The 22,647-nt window shown below is 37.3% G+C and overlaps 1 protein-coding gene across 1 annotated transcript in view; it reads right to left on the reverse strand.

Annotated features, from left to right (window-relative positions):
* Positions 1–22,647, reverse strand: part of GPC5 (glypican 5) — a 693,690-nt gene that overhangs the window by 652,699 nt on the left and 18,344 nt on the right. The window contains exon 2 of the mRNA XM_046664799.1: positions 3,958–4,119. Within this exon, the coding sequence (XP_046520755.1) occupies positions 3,958–4,119 (162 nt within the window). The remainder of the gene's footprint in view (positions 1–3,957; positions 4,120–22,647) is intronic.

Consider the following 22,647-nt stretch of genomic DNA (forward strand, 5'->3'; position numbering starts at 1 on the left):
CCAAATATTCCTTCATTTTATTTTCAAAAGTGATGCTGAAAATTTTGTATAGATTTAAATTAAAAAAAGTAAAATCTATTATCTTATTTGAATGGAGATTTAAAAATTGGCAAATGTGAAAACTGGATAAGAGTTGCTTTTTTATAGTAGATGACATATTCTCTGTCAATTTCCCCTGTTTCTTCATGAGTCATACCACACTTTAGTGTATAAATAAATAGAGTATTTATAAAAAATATTTCCAAAATATTTTTAAAGCAGGAAATTCCACACTCCGAGTAAAACAGCTGATGGCAAACAAACTCTTTCGCATGATTTCAAGCTGCTCTGCTTTACTCGTGAACATTATTAAGCCCCTGAAAATGAAGAACAGTTATTGTCTGCACTGTGACAAAGCCAGTGGTCCTGTTTGCAAACAGCACCATGTATTCATGAACAGCAACAGACACAGGGATATCAGCTCGTCCCCTTTGTCTTATAAAATGCTGCATGCTGCATGAATGACTACCTTTCGGATATAGCAAAGGCCCAGGTCATAATTATAGGGAAGTCCCTTCCAAAACCGAATTTTTGTCTGGTTGTTTTCTTTATTTTAAGGAACTATGACTGAAACAAACAATAAATTCCTTAAAAGAAAAACGTAGAAGCATTGTCCAAGAGGCTAATTCCAACCCCACTGGTATATACCTTCCAGAGCTGAATTCCAGAGCTGAATTCCAGAGCTGAATGTGGATTGTAGATAGGTTGACCTTATGTTCTGTAGCATCAATCGCCAGCACTGTTTCTTCTCTCCTCTGAAAATTCCTTCATCTCTCAGTAATGTGCCCACTAAATCCACAGACCCAACCAATCATCCCCATTGGCCATATCCAAAAGGTTGCTTCAAAAACATGCTTCCATGGGATTCCATAAGATCCATAAGAGAAGGGACCATACTACATCCCAATCTTTCATGACCGAGCATACCACTAAAAAAAACAGGCTTACTCTTGTTCGAGTAGGAAATATAAATTAAATATTTAAAAATCAAAAGATCAAAATTTAGCAAATCTACTTACATCATTTGAGAAGTGAATTGATTTCCCCATTAAATTTCTCTCCAGCAGAATAAGTTTCTGAATAAAATGTGTTGGCTTCTCTCTTCTTAGAAAAATAAAGGCTTTGAATTGTTTTCAGATATTCTGATTGCATAGAAACTAGACGGAGGGCATTTTACTTATTGATAAAGTAGGCTGCTTAGTTATTGTACGATAAATGTGATCTCAAATTGCTTTTAGCATATATATTTAAGCTTGTTTTTATGGAACTAAGCCTGAAGCTACTTATTCTATTCATTACATTAAAAGCAGGTATTCTTCTTGTAAGAGAATTTGTTCCAGTAAAGTTAGCCTTTGGGCAAATTTCTTCTAAATTTGTCTTGCCTTCTCATGATTCTTAAATACAACTTGGCATTCCACAAAGGGAGAAAATGATTATTATAACAAATCATATTTAAGAAAGGCCTTACCTTTTTAATTTTTTATAATTTATATTTAAATAAACAAAACTCAACCTACTGAATACAGCAGGTACAATTTATTAAACAGAAAATAACAAAAGTATACATAATATTACCTGACGCGCTGGTAGATACAGACAATCTCATGAATTTCTACTACTGATTTAGTTGTCACCAAATTTTTAGCAATATCATAAAACTTTTCAGCAGCAAAACCCATGTTAAAAGTCTAAATATTCCAGGTTTTATATTTTTCCCAATCTTTTGAACTTGTGTTCTATCTTGATCAATTTATCCAAGAATATCTTAAAAGTCTGTTACAGTATTTTTGAAGACAGAAGAAAATGTTTAAGATTCATTGAGTGCCTATGTGTTAGCAACTGTTGGCACTTTCTGTCACTTACATAGTTAATACTGGTATCCAGAAAAGTAGATTTGATTGTCACGATCTTCTTTAGCCATATATTCTTACTTGGAGGGATTTAGTTTTGACATTAAAAGATGAGAAATCAGGGGGCCGGCCTGATGGCACAGCAGTTAAGTTCACATGTTCTGCTTCGGCAGCCCCAGGGTTGGCAGGTTTGGATCCCGGGTGCGGACATACGCACCACTTGTCACGCCACGCTGTGGCAGGCGTCCCACATATAAAAAGTAAAGGAAGATGGTGGGGCCTGCCCAGTGGCGCAGCGGTTAAGTTCGCACGTTCCGCTTCTCAGCGGCCCGGGGTTCGCTGGTTCGGATCCCGGGTGCGGACATGGCACTGCTTGGCAGCCATGCTGTGGTAGGCGGCCCACGTATAAACTAGAGGAAGATGGGCACGGATGTTAGCTCAGAGCCAGGCTTCCTCAGCAAAAAGAGGAGGACCGGCAGTAGTTAGCTGAGGGCTAATCTTCCTCCAAAAAAAAAAAAACAAAAACAAACAAACAAAAAAAGTAAAGGAAGATGGGCACAGATGTTAGCTCAGGGCCAGTCTTCCTCAGCAAAAAAGAGGAGGATTAGGGGCAGATGTTAGCTCAGAGCTAACCTTCCTCAAAAAAAAAAAAGGTGAGAAACCATAATGAAGCTTCCTCATTCAAAAATCTAGTGACTCTCTTCAACTCAAGTCGATGTTTTAAGTCTTCTTCCACATGAGTCCAGCTCACCTTGTCAAGTATACGATCCACAGTTGCCGTCCACAACTCCCTGTTCTGATCAGACTGGTCTATTCACCGCCCCACCCCCCCGCACCTTATTTCTAAAATGTATTTTCCATATTGTACATGCTATCATTTTCATGAGAAAAAAATCACTACATCACTTTCTGTGGGTAAAGTGTTCTAGTTCTGCCAGTTCAAATCACAAAGCTTTGCTTAAAAGGCATGTCAATATGTATTCCTCCAACAATTTCACATGAATAAATCCCATAAGAGAAATAAAACATCTTTTAAGAATCGCTCAATTAATAAAATCTTAAAATCTGACATTTCAGTTTCTACGAAAGTATCAATTCATCATGAACTACATTTTAACTCAAATTTTATCCTGATTTATTGAATTTATTTTATTTTATAAGTACAGGTTAAAAATTAATCAGCTTTGCGATTTAGTTATGTATATAAACAAAGCACAAATTATTTAAATAGATTGGTATTAACATACTCAAGAAAAAGTAATACTAACAGAAGTTATATTTTGCTTTGAAAAAAACAATAAATTTGTTTGAAAAGCAGTGTAATCTAGATACTTTCCTTTTAATCATATACAGAATAGCTAATGCTTTTTAAAAGGAAAAATAAATTAAGCTATTTTATTGTGGTAATAAGTAATTTTATAGAAGAGATGACTAAAATAAGAAAAAGATCACCTATTTTCCAATGTGCCTTGTAACTTTATAACCCATTATTTTATTTCTGAACATACTGTTTGAATTAAGTTTGAGTTCTGGTCTTAGCTGACCCTTAAACATACAATAAATATTGTCTATTTTACTATTTATCAGACTTGTCTGCACTTTGATATATATCACACTGGTATTATGAAAACCACATGACGTTGGAGTGGGAAAAATTAAATAAATATTTCTTCAAATCACATTTTTAAAAATATATCTAAAACTACCCAGTTAAAAGCAATGAGATTTTATGTTATAGAATATTTTAATGAAATCTAAGAATTATGTCTATTCATATTGAAGTAAAACCATAGGTCAGAATATCGGGGCATCTGAAAGAACCCCAGAAAGAGAGATATTTCCAAGTACCATTTCACTAACGTAACAGTTTCCCCAGTCTGACTCAATAGATATGCCCCAGGATGACCTCAGAAACAAGTTCTGAAGGTTAGAAAAAGCTAACACCTCATTTTATACCAAAATAATATGCAAAAACGAAGTAAACCCAGCCACGTTTACCAGTATAATAACAACAGGCAAATTACATAACAAGGCTTCTCCTTAGTTTCAGAACCCATGCTACATTTACCTTGAAAAGCAGCTGCGTTTCGAGATATTAGAAACTTTAATGTAGAGCTGGATGTTTGAAGCACCCGCTGCATATCTTGGCGAGCTGCAATCTGATATCTCTCCTCCATCTTCCTGGTGCAACATGTAGGTTTTTTGGATGTGCAAACCTGAAGATCAGGTCCTGGAACACATATAATATTTTTCCGAATAATTACTTGTTCATTTAACAGACATTACATGTTACATGTCAGGCATTCATGATGAGTACGGCACATATGGGGCTCATGTTCTATGTAAGGAACCGATTTACCAGAGCACTTGCTATAAGTTATCTACAATCCATTAACCCAACATAAAACAAAATAATCTCAACCACTAAGACTTTGTTCAAATATTTTAACATTTTGATCAAATATTAAGTAGGTCCACTCAATTAACTAATTACTATTAACTAACAAATAGACTATATAATAGAAAACAAATGAACTATTATATAAGTACAGAGTCAAATCAGGAAACATTTTTTTGCTTCTTTATTAATTCAGCTAGAATTATTTAAATTAAATATGTTATAGAGAAGTATATGGACTAAAACAATTGTTTTTCCTGAGGAAATAAAATTGACTTTTGTACAGCACACACAGGTAAAAGTCTTCACCTGATTTCTCAGCTCACCATTATGTTTGTGCTTCTTGTGGAATAAGCAATTATCGGCAATAATGATATGATGGGGGATCCAGACCCCCATAGTCCCAAACCCAGCATCCAAAATTCTACACATCACCTAGCTTGCTACAGACAATTCCTACCATTAAAAGTACTTTTTAGTTTTATAGCCATATTCAGAAAACTCCTGAGAAGATGCATACTACATGAAATGTGAATTTATTACACATATGTGATAGTTGTGGTTAAAAAAATTTGCGAATATGATTAACAACTGCTATCCCAGATAGGATCCCAAGGCAAGCACCTTTATACATAACAGGTATGCTAGAGAACAGAGGAAAAGATACAGAGCATGGAATAGTGCCTAACAATGATAACGCTGATGGGGCATCATGGGATGAGCCCCAGGCCTCCCAGGGCTACTCAGGTTTTATGTAAAGATCAGGACAATTTTATTTACCTGGCCTACATAACATATCATTCACTTATTTTAGGGTAGGAGGAAGAGTCATGGCCCTGATCTCTGGGGAGTTTCACAACCCCCACATTAGCTCATCACTGACCAATTGGAGATCAGCAAACATAAAATATGCATGTGCATGTACACACACACACACACACACACACACAGATACACATAACAGCCACCTTTCAAACTCCTACATTTTCACACAGAGTTGGCCTCAAGCCTCACATATCCAAAAGTTGGTTCTGGGTAAGATGAAAACATGTGAAATCACTCGGAGCTTCCCGCCAACATGGGATACCAAAATTTCTAATAATTTTGGCTTTAACTTGTTTAGACAAATAGCAAATGACAGCATTTGAGCATTTCACAAAAGCTAAGAATAAAATATTTATATGTGTCACAGCAGGTAACATTTTGGCAATTGTTTTTTATTTATCTTGTCTAAAGTTATACAAAGGCAAACGCCACTTCAATCAGTGAAATTGATTGAAAGTAAACAAAGCTATCTTCTCAGCTTTATTTCTAAATGAAAGGATTGAGGAGTAAGAGTTCAGAGAAGAAAAATAATAGAGATTGGGAGAAGAACTAATGAATAAATATTAAAGTATACAAACATATTTAGTACGGGGAAGACTGCTAGGGAATAAAAATAATGATAACAACAATAATAATAGATCATTGCAAGTCTCTATCCAGAATTCAAATACCTAACATCATTTTGCTAGACCACATCCCTAAACATGGCCTTTAAAGGCCCCCAAGTTGCAACCACTCCGTCCCTCTCTCCCACCCCAGGCTCTTCTCAAGTAACACGGGCCATTGTACTCCTCCTTTTACACAATGGCCTTATTTCAGTTCCTCATATTCACCAAGCTCCTCTTGCCCCAGAGCTATTCTCCACACTCTTCCTTCTGTCTGGGACACTCTTGTCCTACATGTACTCACCCACACATGCAGCAAACACACACCTTCACCTAATTCATTCCCATTTATTTTTCTTTAAATCTTAACTCAAGTCTTCTTGGGGCTGGCCCCATAGCATAGTGGTTAAGTCCAGCGCACTCCACTTCAGCAGCCTGGGTTTGCGGGTTCAGATCTGAAGCAAGGACTTAGAAGATTCAATAAGTCATGTTGTGGCAGCAATCCACATAGAAAATTAAAAAAAAAAAAAAGGAAGATTGGCAACAGATGTTAGCTCAGAGTGAATCTTACTCACCAAAAAAAAAAAGAAATCTTAACTCAGTCTTTCAATGGGAATGTTCCCTAAACTCCCACCTCCCAGATTGCTCTTGTCCCTATTATTTGCTCTTGGAGTGTCTCATACCTCTCCACTGCATGAATCATAGTTGCAATGCTCTTCCTTAATGTAATTACTAATTAATTAGTTCCCTCATCTATACTGTAAAACTCCAAGTGGAGGAATTCTTGCTCATTATTATATCCCAGTTATCCAGTACAGTGTCCAATAAATCATAAACACTCCATTTTCACTCACTAAACCAATAATAGAGGATCCAACATATAGATATATTATGTTATTTAATCGTCACATTACAATCCTATGATACAGGAAGCATTACTGCCACATTGTACATATGAGGAAATAGAGACAAAAAAAGGCTTTGAAAACTGCCCAGTGTTACATACATAAGTAGTACAAAATGGTGGAGCTGGTGTTTGGAAACAGGAAGAGTGATTCCCAAGCTATCTTCTTCCCCATCACTCTACTGAAAGGAAAACAATCATCTGGAATCTATAAATGGTTTGTCTACAGACATAACTGGCCATTATCAATTCCTCTTTTGAAAGAAGTCATCTGTTTGGTAAGTTGCAAGAAAATTAATTTTAGGTTAGGAATCATCTAAGGAATTTTATGCCCCCAAAATAGGCTAAAATATAGTTATAGAGTGGTATTGGCCTTCTTGTCACATTTTAAATGGTGGGAAGTACACTTAGAAAGATGCTACAAATTACCTTGACTGCTCCCCTACACATAATGTGGGAGAGAAACCATCACGTCTCAGCAACTCTAAATAAGCATGGATAGCAATTTAGACCACTTAGAGCAAATACATTCCTCAAGTTGATGAGGATCTGCATTGATTAATCCAGACTTTCATTTAGAATCTTAGAAGTTGGTGATGACAACATAAAACTAAACTCCGAATCAAATCAGGACTATAACTCAAAGATCTAGTTACATCTAATCGGCACTATATTTTCATCAGTATCACTTACAAGATATGCTTAAGTAACTTAAGAGTTGGGGTCAGAGCGGAGGGGAAGGAAGTCCACAAGAAGCTAGTTCCCTTGCTCCTGCGCCAGTACCAAAGACAGACAAGATGAACTAAACAACTTTAGGGGAAGGACCATATCTTACATTTTGTTCACACTATAAGCACAAAGGACATAATAAGATGCTTGTTGATAAAATGCCCAGGTGACAGCTCTCCCATTATAAATAGAACAAGCATCATAAGAAAGCAAAGCCAGATGGAACCCAAACAGACACTACTTGGTAACAAGATGCATTTTAAAAATATTTCAAAGCCTGGTCTCAAAGATATGGCATAACCAAGGATGCTAAGAAACAGCAAGAGTACACAACCCAGGCTCAGGAGCAGCAGTCACATTCTGAACAGTAAAGTCAAAGTCAACAAGAATTAAAGCACTAAAAACAAAATGAAATTAAAAGTAAAACAGCAGGCTTCTTGCTGAAGGGGCCTTCAACCAGAATTGTGGCGGCTTTTCTCGATTTCTCATCCGGAAGCAGCAGTGTTGGTTAATAGATCTTCCTTTCTGTTCTCCAGCATAAGAAACTGTTACAGCCATCAACCTGCTTGTGTATGTTTTTTTTAATATGTTGATAGAAACATGGGGAGGCATTCTGGAAAGACGGTGGCAAGCGGCAGCATAATTTTCACTATCTCCAAATCCACACATGAACCAGACAGGACAACTAGAAAATAAATCCAAAAAAATACAACAAAACTAGATGACATAATATCTGCACAAACTTCAAAATATAAACAGGATGGGGAAAAACCAGCAACAACCACAGATCTTCACAGTATCAGAGACTGGACAGGACGGAAAAGAGTGAAGCAGTGAATAATGCCTGAAGGACTTGAGGACAGGAGAACCCCAAAACAGCCCACAGGATTCACAAGAAAGCACAGTGGATGAATGTGAGAATAGCAGCTGAAATTGGGAGAATTTCACCTTCTCGATTATTAGATGTGTGCAAAGGACCCATGATGGAAATGAACGAATGAGCAGGGACAATCCAGACCCCTGTGAACTTTCAAACCAGATCCAGTAGGCTCCTTTCCAGGGAAGAACCCCACAGAGAAAAGAAACTTCTGGAAGTGGAATCAAAATTCAACAGAAGAGGGATCCAAGAGACATAGATAGAAAAGGTCTAGACCAAGTGGGGAGGGAAATTGCAGAAAATAAGTAGGCACACTTTTAAACACCACACAAAAGCAACAGAAGCAGCAGCTGTGTAAAGTTACAAAAGCTAGTCCGAAGCCTGCTTCAATCCAAAGGTTCAGAAAAAAAATTAACCTCACATAAAATGAACAACAAAATATTGCGGTAAAATCTTACACAGTTTTTATAATGAAAAAGAGAATAAGGAACAGAATAACATCCCCACAGACAAAGAAAGCATGCCAGAAAGACATGCCCCCCACCAAAAATAAGACAAAAACTTTAACCATGCTATTCCAAAACAAGCTAAAAGATAATGACACAAAACATGAAAGAATAACACAAATCAGAGTTAGAAAAACTCAGATATGAGGTAACAGTACTCAAGAAAGAATCAAAGATGAAAGAAAAAAATTAAGAAATGAAGACTACACTAAAAGGAACATAGGAGCCAATCACACAAAAGTAATACCTTAAAGAAACAGAAGGTGGGAAATAAGAAATTGTGAAATATCAAAAAGAATGAAAGGATTTGAAAAACAATGACAACAAATACTGTTAATAATGTAAGCCCCTAAAGAAGAAAACAGGACAAGTCCTAAAAACTATATCTCATGTGAGCATAATATGGGGTAAAACAAATAAGTAATCACAAAATATTCAAATTCTATTATCTAATTCTAGCCTTGAAAACCAGAATTTTTTATGTGGAACAAAGGAGATGCAGACATAATCAAGAAGAGGCTAAAAAACTCTGCAATCTTGAATTTGAATTAAGTATCAATATGAAATTATGAAGAATTTTATCTTTAAAAAATATATATTCCCTAGCTTCACTGGAAAGGCCTAGAAACAATGACTAGAAACAAGTAGCAAAGGGCATCCTTCATGTCCAGATTAAGGTTTTGAAATATGATTTCTCTCAAGATGAAAGCTTGCCTCTTCTAGTTCTGGGGCAGGAAACATATAAAATGACAGACTAGATAAAGCATCTTGTCCACCAGACAGCAAAGAAGATATCAAATAAGTACTAGGGTCATATCAAAAGGACTCAGGAGCTGTATTAGTCTGCCAAGGGCTATCATAAGAAAATACCACAGACCGGTGGCTTAAACAGAAATTCATTTTCTCATGGTTCTGGAGGCTGGAAGCTCAAGATCAAGGTGCTGGCAGGTTTGGTTTCTCTGGAGGCCTCTCTCCGTGGCTTACAGACAGCTTCCTTCTCTCTGCATCCTCACATGACCTCCTCTCTGTGCATGTGCACTCCCAGTGTCTTTCTCTCTTCTTATAAGGACACAAGCAATATGCGATTAGAGCCATTCTTATTACCTAATTTACCCTTAATTAACTCCTTGAAGGCTCCATCTCCAGATACAGTCATATTGGGGATTAGAGTTTCAACTTATGAATTTGGGGGAACACAATTTAGCCCATAACAGCAGCCAACTTCAAAAGGTTTCTACTGGCCAAACATGGGACAATTTGAGTTTCAATAATAATAATTGCAATGGATTACAACCAATCAAATAAGCATAAATCCAAGGGTTTCCTTTTTCTCTGCTTTAGTTTATAATAAAAAAAAACTTTTAAAATAGGACTGCTGGTTGATAATATACATTCTCTTTTTACTTCATTTACCTCTCCCCTAGTCAACTAACAGTATTTTTGTATTTGTAGCACATACCAGCTTTATTGACGGTTGAGACAGAATAGGGCCCTTGGTGTCAAGACATAGAGAACAAGATATATATGAGGTTCACCAGAATAGATGTTACATGTCATAAAACACAAATTCTCACCAGATGAAAAGAGGACCTTGGAAATCAGAGTAGAGAAGTGATACTGGTAAACTTGCTCCTTCTATCTTTCCTGAGAATGTCTTCTTGCCATATATTCTGAAACTGATAGTTTGTAAAATGTTATCATTGTAAAATGGTTGACTGAGTCAAATGCATTCCAACATGCTGGTAGAATAAAAAATACTTAAGTCCTTGAATCCAGCAAGAATCATGACGATGGCATTGCATCTTCTGAGAGCTGGCCAGCATCTGTTCCTTTGGTGAAATTTGGTGAAAATTTGGTCAAATTTGGTGAAAACCACAACCTCTCCTGGAATTTCCTTTGAAGCTCTGCCTCTTCGTCACTCACATATGCGTTATTTAGATGAAACTGATACACACAGAAGGACGAATTTTGATTGGCCAAAACACAGCATCATATCCTATCAATACAACGATTGATTCAGAAATAGATAGCCAGTCACAAGAAAGAAACACAAAGAGCTATTTGTGGACACCTCCAAGAAAGTAAAGATTTCTCTTTTCTGCTGGAACTGAATTTAATGATTCAAGGATGCAAGGCTTTCAGATGCCATAATCATGTTCCAGCTCACAGTGAAGCCTGGACCTACCACAGGTTCTTCTGTCCTCTGCCATATAAAGAAATTTAGCCAATACAATGGTAATAATATTTCCCACGGTTATAGCAGGTCAAACTATTTCAGTCTCTTTTACAGTTTATTCCACAACTTCAAAAGGACTTGACACTAAATGGAGGGTCTGATAACACCCTTATAGTGGCTGCTCCAGTTCCCTATTCTAAAGTGGAAATAAACTTTGCATGTCCAAAAAATAACAAGAAGGGTTCCAGTTGCAGTATGGCAGTGCAATCCACAGAGAGCAACCATGAACTTGGACAAAATATAACAATGACCTGAAAGCTTTAGAGAGTGAAAAAAAAAGAAGAAATATTCTGGAAGATCAATATTTGGAAGAGGAGAAAAGCATGGGGTTCATTTCTCATGTCTGTGGTTTTTAACCTGAGAGCAGCTCACATATAAAGGAACTAAAATTCCAATAGGAACCTTAGTCTTTCTGGACTGCAGAACTAGAAGATAAAGATTAGGACAATCACAGCTGTTGGAAAGTGAGGGAGGAATAAGAGGAAAGAGAGAGCCAGAGAGAGGAAACCCCAATTTCTATATGTAAACTCTGCCCACATCTCTAGCTGAGCCCTGAATTACACCTCACATGGTAGGTACAGACTGTAAGCCGCCCAGCTATTAGAAAGCTAAAGATGAAAGAAATGAATTAAATTTTGAGTAGCTGCCCAATAGCCACAGTTGAAAGTTTGAGTCCAACCAAGTTAATTTTCTCCTAAGACAAACATATTAATACTCTTTGCAGAAATACAATTGAATCCAGAATGACCATAGCATAACATTCATAGTGTCCAGAGGACAATCTAAAATTACTGGACATATGAAGAATCAGCATAATGTGACCCATTTTCAAGAGATACAATAAATTAAGACCAACCTGAGATGATCCAGATGTTAGAATAAAGAGAAAAGAGCTCTAAAGCAGCGATTACAACTATGTTCAATGAGGTAAAAGGAACATGTGCTCAGAATAAATTATAGGATAAGAAATCTGAGGAGAGAAAAGAAACTATAAAAAAAGAACAAAATGGAAATCTTGCAACTGAAAAATAAAATATGTGAAATAAAAATTTCACTGGATGGGCTGCATAGCGAGTGAATAGAGATGACGGAGGAAAGCGCCAAGAACTTAAAGCTCAGTCAATAGAAAATATCTAATCTGAAGAATACAGAGAAAAAGATTGAAAATAAATAAATACATGCATATATAAACACATTCATACATAAACAGTACCTCAGGGAGCTGTGGGAGAATATCAGAAAATATAACAGAGACATGATTGGAGTACCAGAAGGCAAAAAGAGAGAAAATAGGGCAGACAAAATACTCAGCGAAATAACAACTGTAAATTCCCCAAATTTGGTGAAAACTACAAATTAACAGATTTAAAAAGCTCATTGAACTCCAAGCAAAATAAATACAAAGAAAATTATGCCTGAGGATGTTATAGTCAAAGTACTAAAAATCAAAGATAAAAAGAAAAGTCAAGAAACCTTTTCTTACATGTGAACAAAGGGGAGAGAGAGAGGAGATGAGGTCAGTTCACAGAATGCCTTGTAGATCACACTTATGGAATTTATTACAATGATGGTAGGAAGTAGGGGAGTAACTTGATTTGATTTGTTACTTAAGAGTTCACTCTAATTGCTATGTTGACAATCAGCATTTCTGTATTGCAAATAAGAGTTAGGACTAAGGTGAAAATGATAAAAAGTGGTTAGATTAGACATATGTATATTGAAGGTAGAAGATAACTTAGAATAGATGTCTTGGATGGGATTTGGCAGGAAAGAAAGAGAGAGGAATTAAGGATAACCCTTAGATTTTGGTCTGAGAAATTGGATGCATAAGCAGTACCATTAACAGAAAAGAATGCAAAAAAGGCACAGGTTTGCAGAGAAAAAACAGAATTCAGATTTGGAAATGAGAATTCTATTGTCCATCCAATTGAAGATGTAGAAATAATATTTGAATATGCAAGTCTGGAGCCTAGGAAAGAGATCCAGAGTGAAGATACAAGTTTTGGAGCTTGAAACACAAAATGATATTAAATACTGAGGGTTCCAACAAGATCATCTAAGGAAAGAGCTTAGTTTATAAAATTTAGAGGGTTTCTCAACTTCAGCACTATTGACACTAGGGGCCAGAATTCTTTTTTTTTGTGGGAGAGCTGTCCTATATGTGGTAAGATGTTCAGCAGCATTCTTGATCTCTACCCACAAGATGCCAGTAGCTCGGCTCCCCAGATGTGACAACCATGATATCTCCAGACATTGCTAAGTGTCCCTCTTGGGCATAATTGCCTCTGGGTGAGAACAACTGACCAAGACAAAGGCATGGCAGTAGGAATTGGAGAAGAGAAAGAGCCCCTCAAACGAGCCTGAGAAGGAGCAGTCAATGAGGCAGAAAGATAAAAAGAGGGTAAAGGAAAAGACTGTGGTGTTCTGGAAGTGCTTTAAGAAGGGAGAGATCAGTTGTGTTGCGGAAAGTAGCCACATTCAAGAAGCCTGTACTTTTCAAAGATCTGTAATCATCTGGGCTACCATTTTGTTTGTTTTCTTGACTGTAACTAGATAGCGACTACATGAGTAATCACATTGCATCTGAGATCCTATGAATAACAAGGAATAATTATAAGGTCAGTTCAACTCACTAAAAGCTGTTGTGCTAACACCTGTTTAACAGTTTTACTGCCCATTCCTTTCTAACTTCTACCAACCCCGACCAGAAGGGCAGCGAAACAGTCCCTGTATCCCCCTGCATTCTGGTGCTTTCATGAGCAGTTGCTTTTGTGTACTTGATTGTATTTCATTTCTGTTTCTCTCCCAAGACTGCAAGCTCCAATAGGATAAAGCCCACCTTTGCCTTGTTTCCCAGCATATTGTACATAACTAGCACGGTGTCTGCAACAAAAGATCTTTAGTAAAGTACTAGTCTCCTTCCCTTTCTCCTTACTTGCAAATAAATGTTTTGTAAGAACCTAAGAAGGCACTTTCATGGCTTAAAATTAGTTTTAAATATAGATCCAGGATAAGCGTATTGCTGAGGACATTAAAAACTGGTTTGATTAACCTTTTGAAATAGTATTTATGATTATTGTGTTTACCTTTTTACAAATATTCCTCACAAAAATGTATCACTGTAATTTTTAGATTCACTTTTGTTCTTTTACGGAATACAGGCATTATTCTATAAAAGTATATATTGATATTGTCCATTAAAAAAATTTTCAGAAGAGTATTAACCGTTTCGGCTATTATGAGTTTTTATGTTTGTGGATTCAATAAAAAATAAGTAACAAGGGCCGGCCCCAGAGCCAAGTGGTTAAGTTCGTGCAGTCTGCTTTGGCAGCCCAGGGTTTCCCCGGTTCAGATCCTGGACGCAGACATGGCACTGCTCATCAGGCCACGCTGAGGTGGCATCCCACATGCCACAACTAGAAGGACCCACAACTAAAATATACAACTATGTACTGGGGGGATTTGGGGAGAAAAAGAAGGAAAAAAAAAGATTGGCAACAGATGTTAGCTCAGGTGTCAATCTTTAAAAAAAAAGTTTAAAAAAATAAGTAACATTTGGCAATCTACAAATTTAGACAAATAGAGTCAACATAATATTCATAGGCAGAACAGCAATGCTCACATATATAAACGGCATCAGTGATCCTTCAATGGATAATATACTACGAGGTGTTTTTCAAGCCATGGTTGATTAACATGCAAACAAAATCACATATTTAAATCTTTACTTTTATAACCAATAACAAGCATTTCTAACATGAAAGTATATATTCTACGTCCATGAAGCAGAGAAAAGGTATGCTAAACAGAAAGCTTTCTCAAACTTGAAGTCATGAATTTAGAGGCAACACTCTGACATGTTAACCAGCTCAGGAGACAAAAGGTCTAAATACATATTAATACCTACACATTTTAAGAAACAGCAGCAGTAGAGCTGAATTGCAATCTCACCCCCTCAGTTTTAAAAGAGCCTTCAAAGGTTCTGTAGCCAAGAATCCACACCATTTTTCTAATGAAACCAGGCCACTGCCCCAAAGCTGTTCCAAACCGGGCTGAAGCTGAGCTTCTGAACCATCGGACCCATGAAATTTAAGCATTCTCCCTCGATTTTCAAAGATCTATTTGCATCCACTGATGTACATGGGCTAAAGACCTTCCTGGTGGTGTGGGGCTAGGGATGGGGAGAGAGGGAGACTCTCAACCACAGATGGAGCTCAGACCAGAATGACTTATCAAGCCACGATTCCGGTGGGATCAGCCCATCGCACAATAACCCTCTTTCCTCTGAGAATGGATCTCTCAACACCTCCAAGGAGGAGGCCTCTGCCAGTCACAGGTGTGTCACACGACCTCACATCTGATTAGAGTTTGTCGAACCAAAGGTGAATATGTGACTGAACAGATCCAACTGGATTGTTTCATCTGAGAAGTTAGAATTAGACCATAGAAAAAGTCTAGGCTGTTCCCCAACCGAGCTGTTTTATATATAATTTAGGAGTGATGTGCCCATTCCATTTCACCATGGAGACAAAAAGCAGAGCATACAGAGTAGAGAAATGAAGAGAAAACTTTCAGAGCTCTCTGTGGGTTCCCACTTCAGTCCTTTTCTTGGCCCAATTATTTCCTATACTTTGGGGTTTCAAGAGAGACACTTAGAGGCTTATAACAAATTATTCTTGTTTCAGACAAACCAAATTAGTTTGTTTCTTGCAACCCAAGTGCCTAAGCCAATATTCTAGTGAAGAAGGTAGCAGGAAATGATGGATTGATCAATAAGTTATATAGAAGGATCTCAGGAACCCTGAAACAGATGACAGTGGAAAAGCCCAGCCAAATAAGCCAGTCTGAGAAATCACGGGTGGGCAGGCAGAGTGGTTTTGGGTAGAGAATGGTCACTATCACTCAAAGCTGTCCCAACCCAATCATCAGGACTTTTTGTGTGCCTAGAAATAATGTACCAAAAATAAACTATTACTTGGCACTTCACCCGCTCTGCTATAGGAAACCCCCACTGCTAAGATGTTTGTTTAACACACACATTAAAGGGAATTGTGTCACCCAGATGCATGTGAATAAAAATAAACAAAACCAACTCAAATTGGCAAAACCCATAAGGGATTTAGTTGGTTTATAAAACTAAAAATATAAAGTAAGCATAATTTTAGGCAACCTTTGACATAGCTGCTTAAACAGTTTCACAGAAGACCTGCCTCCCCTCCGTCTCTCCGCTCTGTCTTCCATAGTTTTGGCTTCATCCTTAGTTTTCTCATGGGGGGCACCCCCAGAAACTCCTGCCTCAAGGAAGAAAATGGCTGCTGTGATTCAGTCCCCACCACTCAGGAGAAGAGAACATATACTTCAGATAAACCTTACAGAAGAAAAGAGAAAACTTCTTTATCTCAGAAATCCCTGCAAACTTCTCTTCACATTTTATTGGCTCTGGCTGGCTCATGTGCCCATATCTGAATAATCACTGTGGCCAAAACAGGAAGTACGTTGATTGGTTTAAGACAATCAGGAGTTCGTGGCTGAGTCAATTCCACTCAAACTGTGTATCTGAGACGGGGGGGTAGATTAGTTTTAAACAAACAAAACTAGAGTACTGTTATGGACGATAGTGACTGAAAATTGATAAATAACTACTAAAACATGCCCTGGGGTCTCATAGGGACACTTACTGATGATGAGAAAAAAACAACCAGGCCAGAGTTTCTACACTGTCAAGCAGATGATTATCAGTCATGAAATATGGGCTTAATTAGCCACATAACGCCATTTATTCCCACAAAATGGTAAGACCTAGAGACTTGAGATATGCACCTCATTCCATTCCATTTTCCGTCTACACAACATCCATGGCATTTTGTTTGACATCTGATAGTCTCTAGAGTTTGTTATATGTTGAAGCTTTTCCTGATTGTGATGTAAATGAAGTCTTCTTTTTCTGTTTTTGCTTCTGTTGAACATTTCCATGGATATTGGGAGGTGGGATATTGAAAATGTCCACTTATGCTGCCATCTGTCCAAGAACATCTCCCAGAATTTAAAAAGAAAATAAAAACTCCATGTTTGGCTGGCAAGGGTAGGAATGGCATGGTTATTCTGGAGCACCATTGGGTGACAGGGATTAAGAATATGTAAATTTTATGACCCAGTCCTGAGATGAAAAATGCAAGTACAAGTTAATCACAGAGATTTTGTGGTGAATGAAACTGGAGGCAATCAAGGTACCACCACCAGGATGACTGACGAGTAAAAGGAGGGGGGTACATGTTAGATATAAGTGGCACAAGAAGCAACGAACTAGAGATCCATATGGTGATATGGATGCATTTTAAAAGCAACTTTGAATGACAAATGCAAGGAACAGAATGACATCTTTGGCACAATAAATGACATATATGTAACACTCCTGATATTTTAAAATATATGTACATATGAGGAAATATACCAAACAAATTAGAGTGGTTTTGGTAAGCGGAGGGGAGTACAGAGTACAGAAAAGATGATTGGGATAGAGAAGAAGGGATATTATAAAATAAATAAAGTTCTTGCACAGGCTGCTAGTAAATGTGCCACAAACGAAGTATAATAACTCTACACTTGTTTTCCTTAAGGAAAACTGATAGAGTAATAACAAATTAAATTAAAATTCTATTCTATTAAAATTACACTAAATTTGACATTTATTTTTAAACAAAAACGAACAGTCTAAAAATGTACAGCGGACATAAATACAAATGAACAGTGGAAAGGTAAGCTAACTAATACCCTCAATTCAATCCCCAACCTGCTAAAACGCATTTGCTTTAAGAAATGTGTTTCCAAAGTTTTCCATATCTCTCAGTCCTACCAAGTAAAATAGTTATTTTGTTTTCCACTGCGATCATTTCATCACCATCATTCTGCTACCCCAAGTATCTGGGGCAGATTTTTTGCATAGGCAATAGGAAAAACTTCCCAGCAATAATTCTGTTCGAAACCTGAGCAAACACAAATACCGCTAAATTAAAGAGCAAATGGCTTTAGAGCCTTCTACCTCCACACCTTCAAATATTTCTATGTTTACACCCACATTCACTTCTCATCTCAGAAACATGTATGTCTCTTCTCCCGTTGAAGTTAGATCCAACTCATCCTGTATTAGTCATGGTTGTCCAGAGAAAAGAACCAATAGGAGATATGTATGATTTATTATAAGGAATTGGTTCATGTGACAATGGAGGCTGAGAAGTCCCACATTCTGCATCTGCAAGCTGGATACCTAGCAAAGCTGGCGGTGTAAACTCCAGTCAGGTCTGAAGGCCTGACAACAAGTAGTGTCAATGGTGCAAGTCCCCATGCAAGACTACTCAAGCAGTCAGGCAGGGAAAGAATTCAACCTTTCTCTGTCTTGTCTATTCAGGCCCTCAACAGGTTGGATGATGCCTGCCCACATTGGGGAGGGCCATCTGCTTCACTCAGTCCACCAATTCAAATGGAATCTCTGGAAACACCTTAATAGACACATCCAGAAATAATGTCTAATCAGCTATCTGGGCATCCTGTAGGCCAAACCGACATAAAATTAACTATCACTCCTCCTATAGGTTTAGGCATCTCATTCATTTCATTTTTTCCTCCTGCTCCTTTAGTTTCACCTTCTGTCTTTCTCCTAGCTACTTTCTTATGGACAGTATTATTCTTAGATCCAGGGAAGAGGGGACCCTGCCCCAGGCCTCCAGTTCTTAAAGCAGTGAGAAGTCCTCAGGGCCCATCTGAATGTGCCCAAGGGCCCCCTCTTCCAGACCATGTGCCCAGTAGCTATGACCTTGAAATTCTCCACTCAAATGGCCCCAAGTACACATTCACGCCATGTGCTGCTGGCCTCCATTCCTGATCTGTGACTATATTCAGGCCAAAGAAGGTATATAAATATACCCTCAGGGAATCTCTAAAATTATTTATGCTAGACTTTCTCTTGTTCCCACCATATCTCTTCTTTCTTGCTGGCTTTCTAATGGCAACTCCTAGAGGAACCTCAGGAGCCACATGTCTAATATGGCAGAGTCACCTTGTGAGCACTGGACTATTCAACTCCAGAAGGTTACATAAAAAACTAAAATCTTATTTAAGCTACTGTATACTCTGATCTCTGTTGTAGTATTTTAGCCTGTTCCCTAAATAATGTAGTTCCTCTAATCTTTCACTGTTTAACATCATCTTTTATAATGTTGCCAGGGTGAACAATCTAACACAAAAATATAACACTGCTACCCCAGCTTAAAATTCTACCACATGTCCCTGCTCCTGAAAACAGTGTTTCCCCCCCAAAAAAAAAAAACAGTCCATAGATTTTTTCTTCCAGATCATTAATGGGGAGAAGGCAAATTGCTTCATGAAAATGAAGATTCCCAAACTGGCTGAATCCGGATGTCTAGGGGAATGACGAGATCTTTATTTCTAAGGGACACTACAAGTTCTCGTTTTGCATAATAAAATTTGAGAGCCAATGACCTCTGTCTCATCTCCCACGTTGCTTCATCTCACACCATTGACTCCAGTCACACTAAATTACTTAGGATCCTCTAAATAAAGAATGCTGTTCCATCATTTCCAAGTCTTTATACCATTTCTCCCTCAGGCTAGGATGCCCTTGACTCCCCCTCCTCCTCTCTTCTTTCTACTAAAAACTTTCTTATCTTTCTAAATTCAGCTCATTCCTTTTCTGAGGGCCCCTGTTAGAATTAGCCAACCTCTCCTTTGATCTCCAACCAGCCCTCCCAAATCACTATCATAGTATGTAAAATGTTTTACTACAATTTTATTCTATATTTCCTTCCCTCTATGCTGTCAGCTTCTTGAGGACAAGGACCTTGTAATTTCTCCTTTACCCAGCTACTAATTAGAGTTCATCAAAGACAAACAAAAAAACAAAGAATGAAAAGAAAAATTCTGTATTAGTCTATGAGTTGTCTTGAAGAGTAACTAAAAATTGTTTTATTAAAATAGATGCTCATAAACTAGATAATTTTTAATGTACTATAGATAAGATAGGAATACTTTCTAAAACAAACAAAATTGGTAAGGCACATGAAAAATCTGCCTTAAAAAGCTTTATATTCAAATAAGCATTTAATCCTTCAAAACTACTCAAAATTTAGCATTCACAAAACATATTGTTTTTGAATTCCTTGAATTTAGAGAGAAGAAAAATGAAGAATTAGAAGTTCTTACCTAACGATTAAATAGTGTAGCAGATAAACATACTAATCTATTTCACCCAGGAAATGGGTAAATTATGGAGTAGTAGACTACATCTGAAACACTGCTAACTCAAATATTGAAATCCAGAAAAATAAAAAAGGTAAATAGCAAAAATTGGTTATATTTCCTAGAGAAAAGCTTTACTATTATATCCAGATACATTAAAAATTAATAAAATGATGGATTAAAAATCCTGGCAAGTACCTGGTGCACAGCAGGCTGTCAATGATATTTGCTTTTCTCTTATCACATAACCATGATAACTAAACATCCTCTTTAAATGATAAATACCTCATTTTAAAATTAATGTATTTAGATTCCTGCCCTTGATTCAACTGAGACACCTTATTTCTACCTACAGACTCTGTCCCACTACAGATTCTAGTATTAATTGAATCCTAGTCGAGGATTAAGTCCCCAAAATCCATCCTGCCCTGGTTCAACATTTTTAGTACCTTCCCTTGTCCTGACTTACTCTTATACCTGAATTCCAGTAACTAAATTATACTCCTACTGTCTATTTCATTTCCAACAATAGGATCAATTTCTTCTCCCAAACCCATACCAGACTGCCAGCCTCCATACTGGGTCTAGTATTCTCCTAAACCCATGGGATGTCAGTCATGACCATGATATCCAGAAGGGGTAACAAAATTCCAAGAACATCTTTAAAAAACACTGGATTCTGCCAGTCTTCCCCCACTGCACTTTACCATCTAATCCTGCCACTATCCCCGCCAAAAGAAGTCATTCCTGTCCCAAGAAGGTCCAGTGATGTCATGAAGAAACAGAACTACTTGCCACTACAGATGTCCAGGATCCTGTAAATCCTCAGAAATCCACTCTAAGTGAAACCAATCAATTGCTGTGAGTTCCCATGCTGCTTCTATATGGTGCAAGAGTTCAGATTTCTCATTACTTCTAGAAATGTAATACCTGATTTATGATTTAGAATCATTACTTGAAAGCATCACACAAAACTAAGGTCAGGAATCTTGTTTACAAAATAATTATAATGCTTTGGAGTTTTTCTATCATTGGTCATTTTATTTCAAGTATTTATTAGGAATTAATATTTTATCTAATTATTCTTCAATTGACTTGGAAACTTTTAAGTAAAAGAAAAAAAAAGGAATTGTATGCATACAGTAGCCTTTTCAAGCCTATGTGTATCTGAGAATGCCTACTATCTTAAATATATCTTCCTTCCACATTGTGTATCTTCTAGTTTCAGTATTGTGGAGAAGGCCAACATCAACTTGGCTATTTCTCCTTTCAATAACCTATCTTCTTCTGACTGTAAGTTTAAATGACTTTCTTAAGTCCTGTAAGTTCAAATTCAAAAATTTTACCAGAATATAAATTATTTCAATAACAAAAATAGGTACAAAAACAACAATAATACAAATGTCTAATAAGTGGCCAAGCTAAGGCTTGAAGCTGGCAGCCAGGCTCCAAAGCCCATGCACTTAAACATTATACTCCAAATGCTTCAAGTCTTTGATTCAGTAATATTTCTTCTATTATCTGAGACTACCTTTCCTATGCTTTTCTCTCTCATTCTGAAATTTTTATCATGCGTTGGATCTTTTGACTCTTTCATCCTTCTTGTTCATAGTTTACATCCCTTTAACCTTTCCTTCATAATTCAGAAAGTATTTCTCAAGTATATCTCTTGGGTTTTTTGTAGGGAAAGATTAACCTTGAGCTAACATCTGTTGCCAACCTTCCTCTTTTTTTTTTTGACCCCCCCAAAGCTCTACTCCATAGCTGTATTTCTTAGTTACAAATCCTTCTAGTTCTTCCATGTGAGCTGCCACCACTGCAGGGCTACTGACGGACGAGTGGTGTGGTTTCATGCCCAAGAACCGAACCTGAGCCGCAGAAGCTGAATGCACCAAACTTTAACCACTAGGCCATGAGGGCTGGCTCCAGCATATCTTCTAATTCAGTAATTCGGGTTTTATCAAGTCTATCTTTCATAAGTTTCACTACATTCTTTAAGAGAACCATGAATTTTATCTTCAAGAATCCTTTCCTGTTCTCAGATTATTTTTCAAGATGTGCAGTTGTGTCTTATGAATGCAACAGGAAATGTGAATTAGAGATCAGAAGATGCTCTTTTTATTACATATCTCTCAGACTGAAATGCTGAGTCTTTTACAAGTCCAATTGTTTTCCATTTTTACATGCATGCTTATGGAAGTTATCTGTTTTATGATGTATTTGGAGTTGCAATTGAGTTTGTCATAATTTTTAGATTTCTGTGCTTGACCTTCAGGCCCAGAAAGGACTGTGAAGTGTCTTCTGTAATGCTTCCTCACTGCTGAGCGACTCAGGAGTCCAGTAGGAGAGGGAAGGATCACCATCAGGAAGATGCTGTGGAACAGGAAGTTCCAAGGCTCTGTCCAGTTCTATTCACTGTGTTTCTT

This window comes from Equus quagga, chromosome 6, assembly GCF_021613505.1.
Source record: "Equus quagga isolate Etosha38 chromosome 6, UCLA_HA_Equagga_1.0, whole genome shotgun sequence".
Taxonomy (NCBI): domain Eukaryota; kingdom Metazoa; phylum Chordata; class Mammalia; order Perissodactyla; family Equidae; genus Equus; species Equus quagga.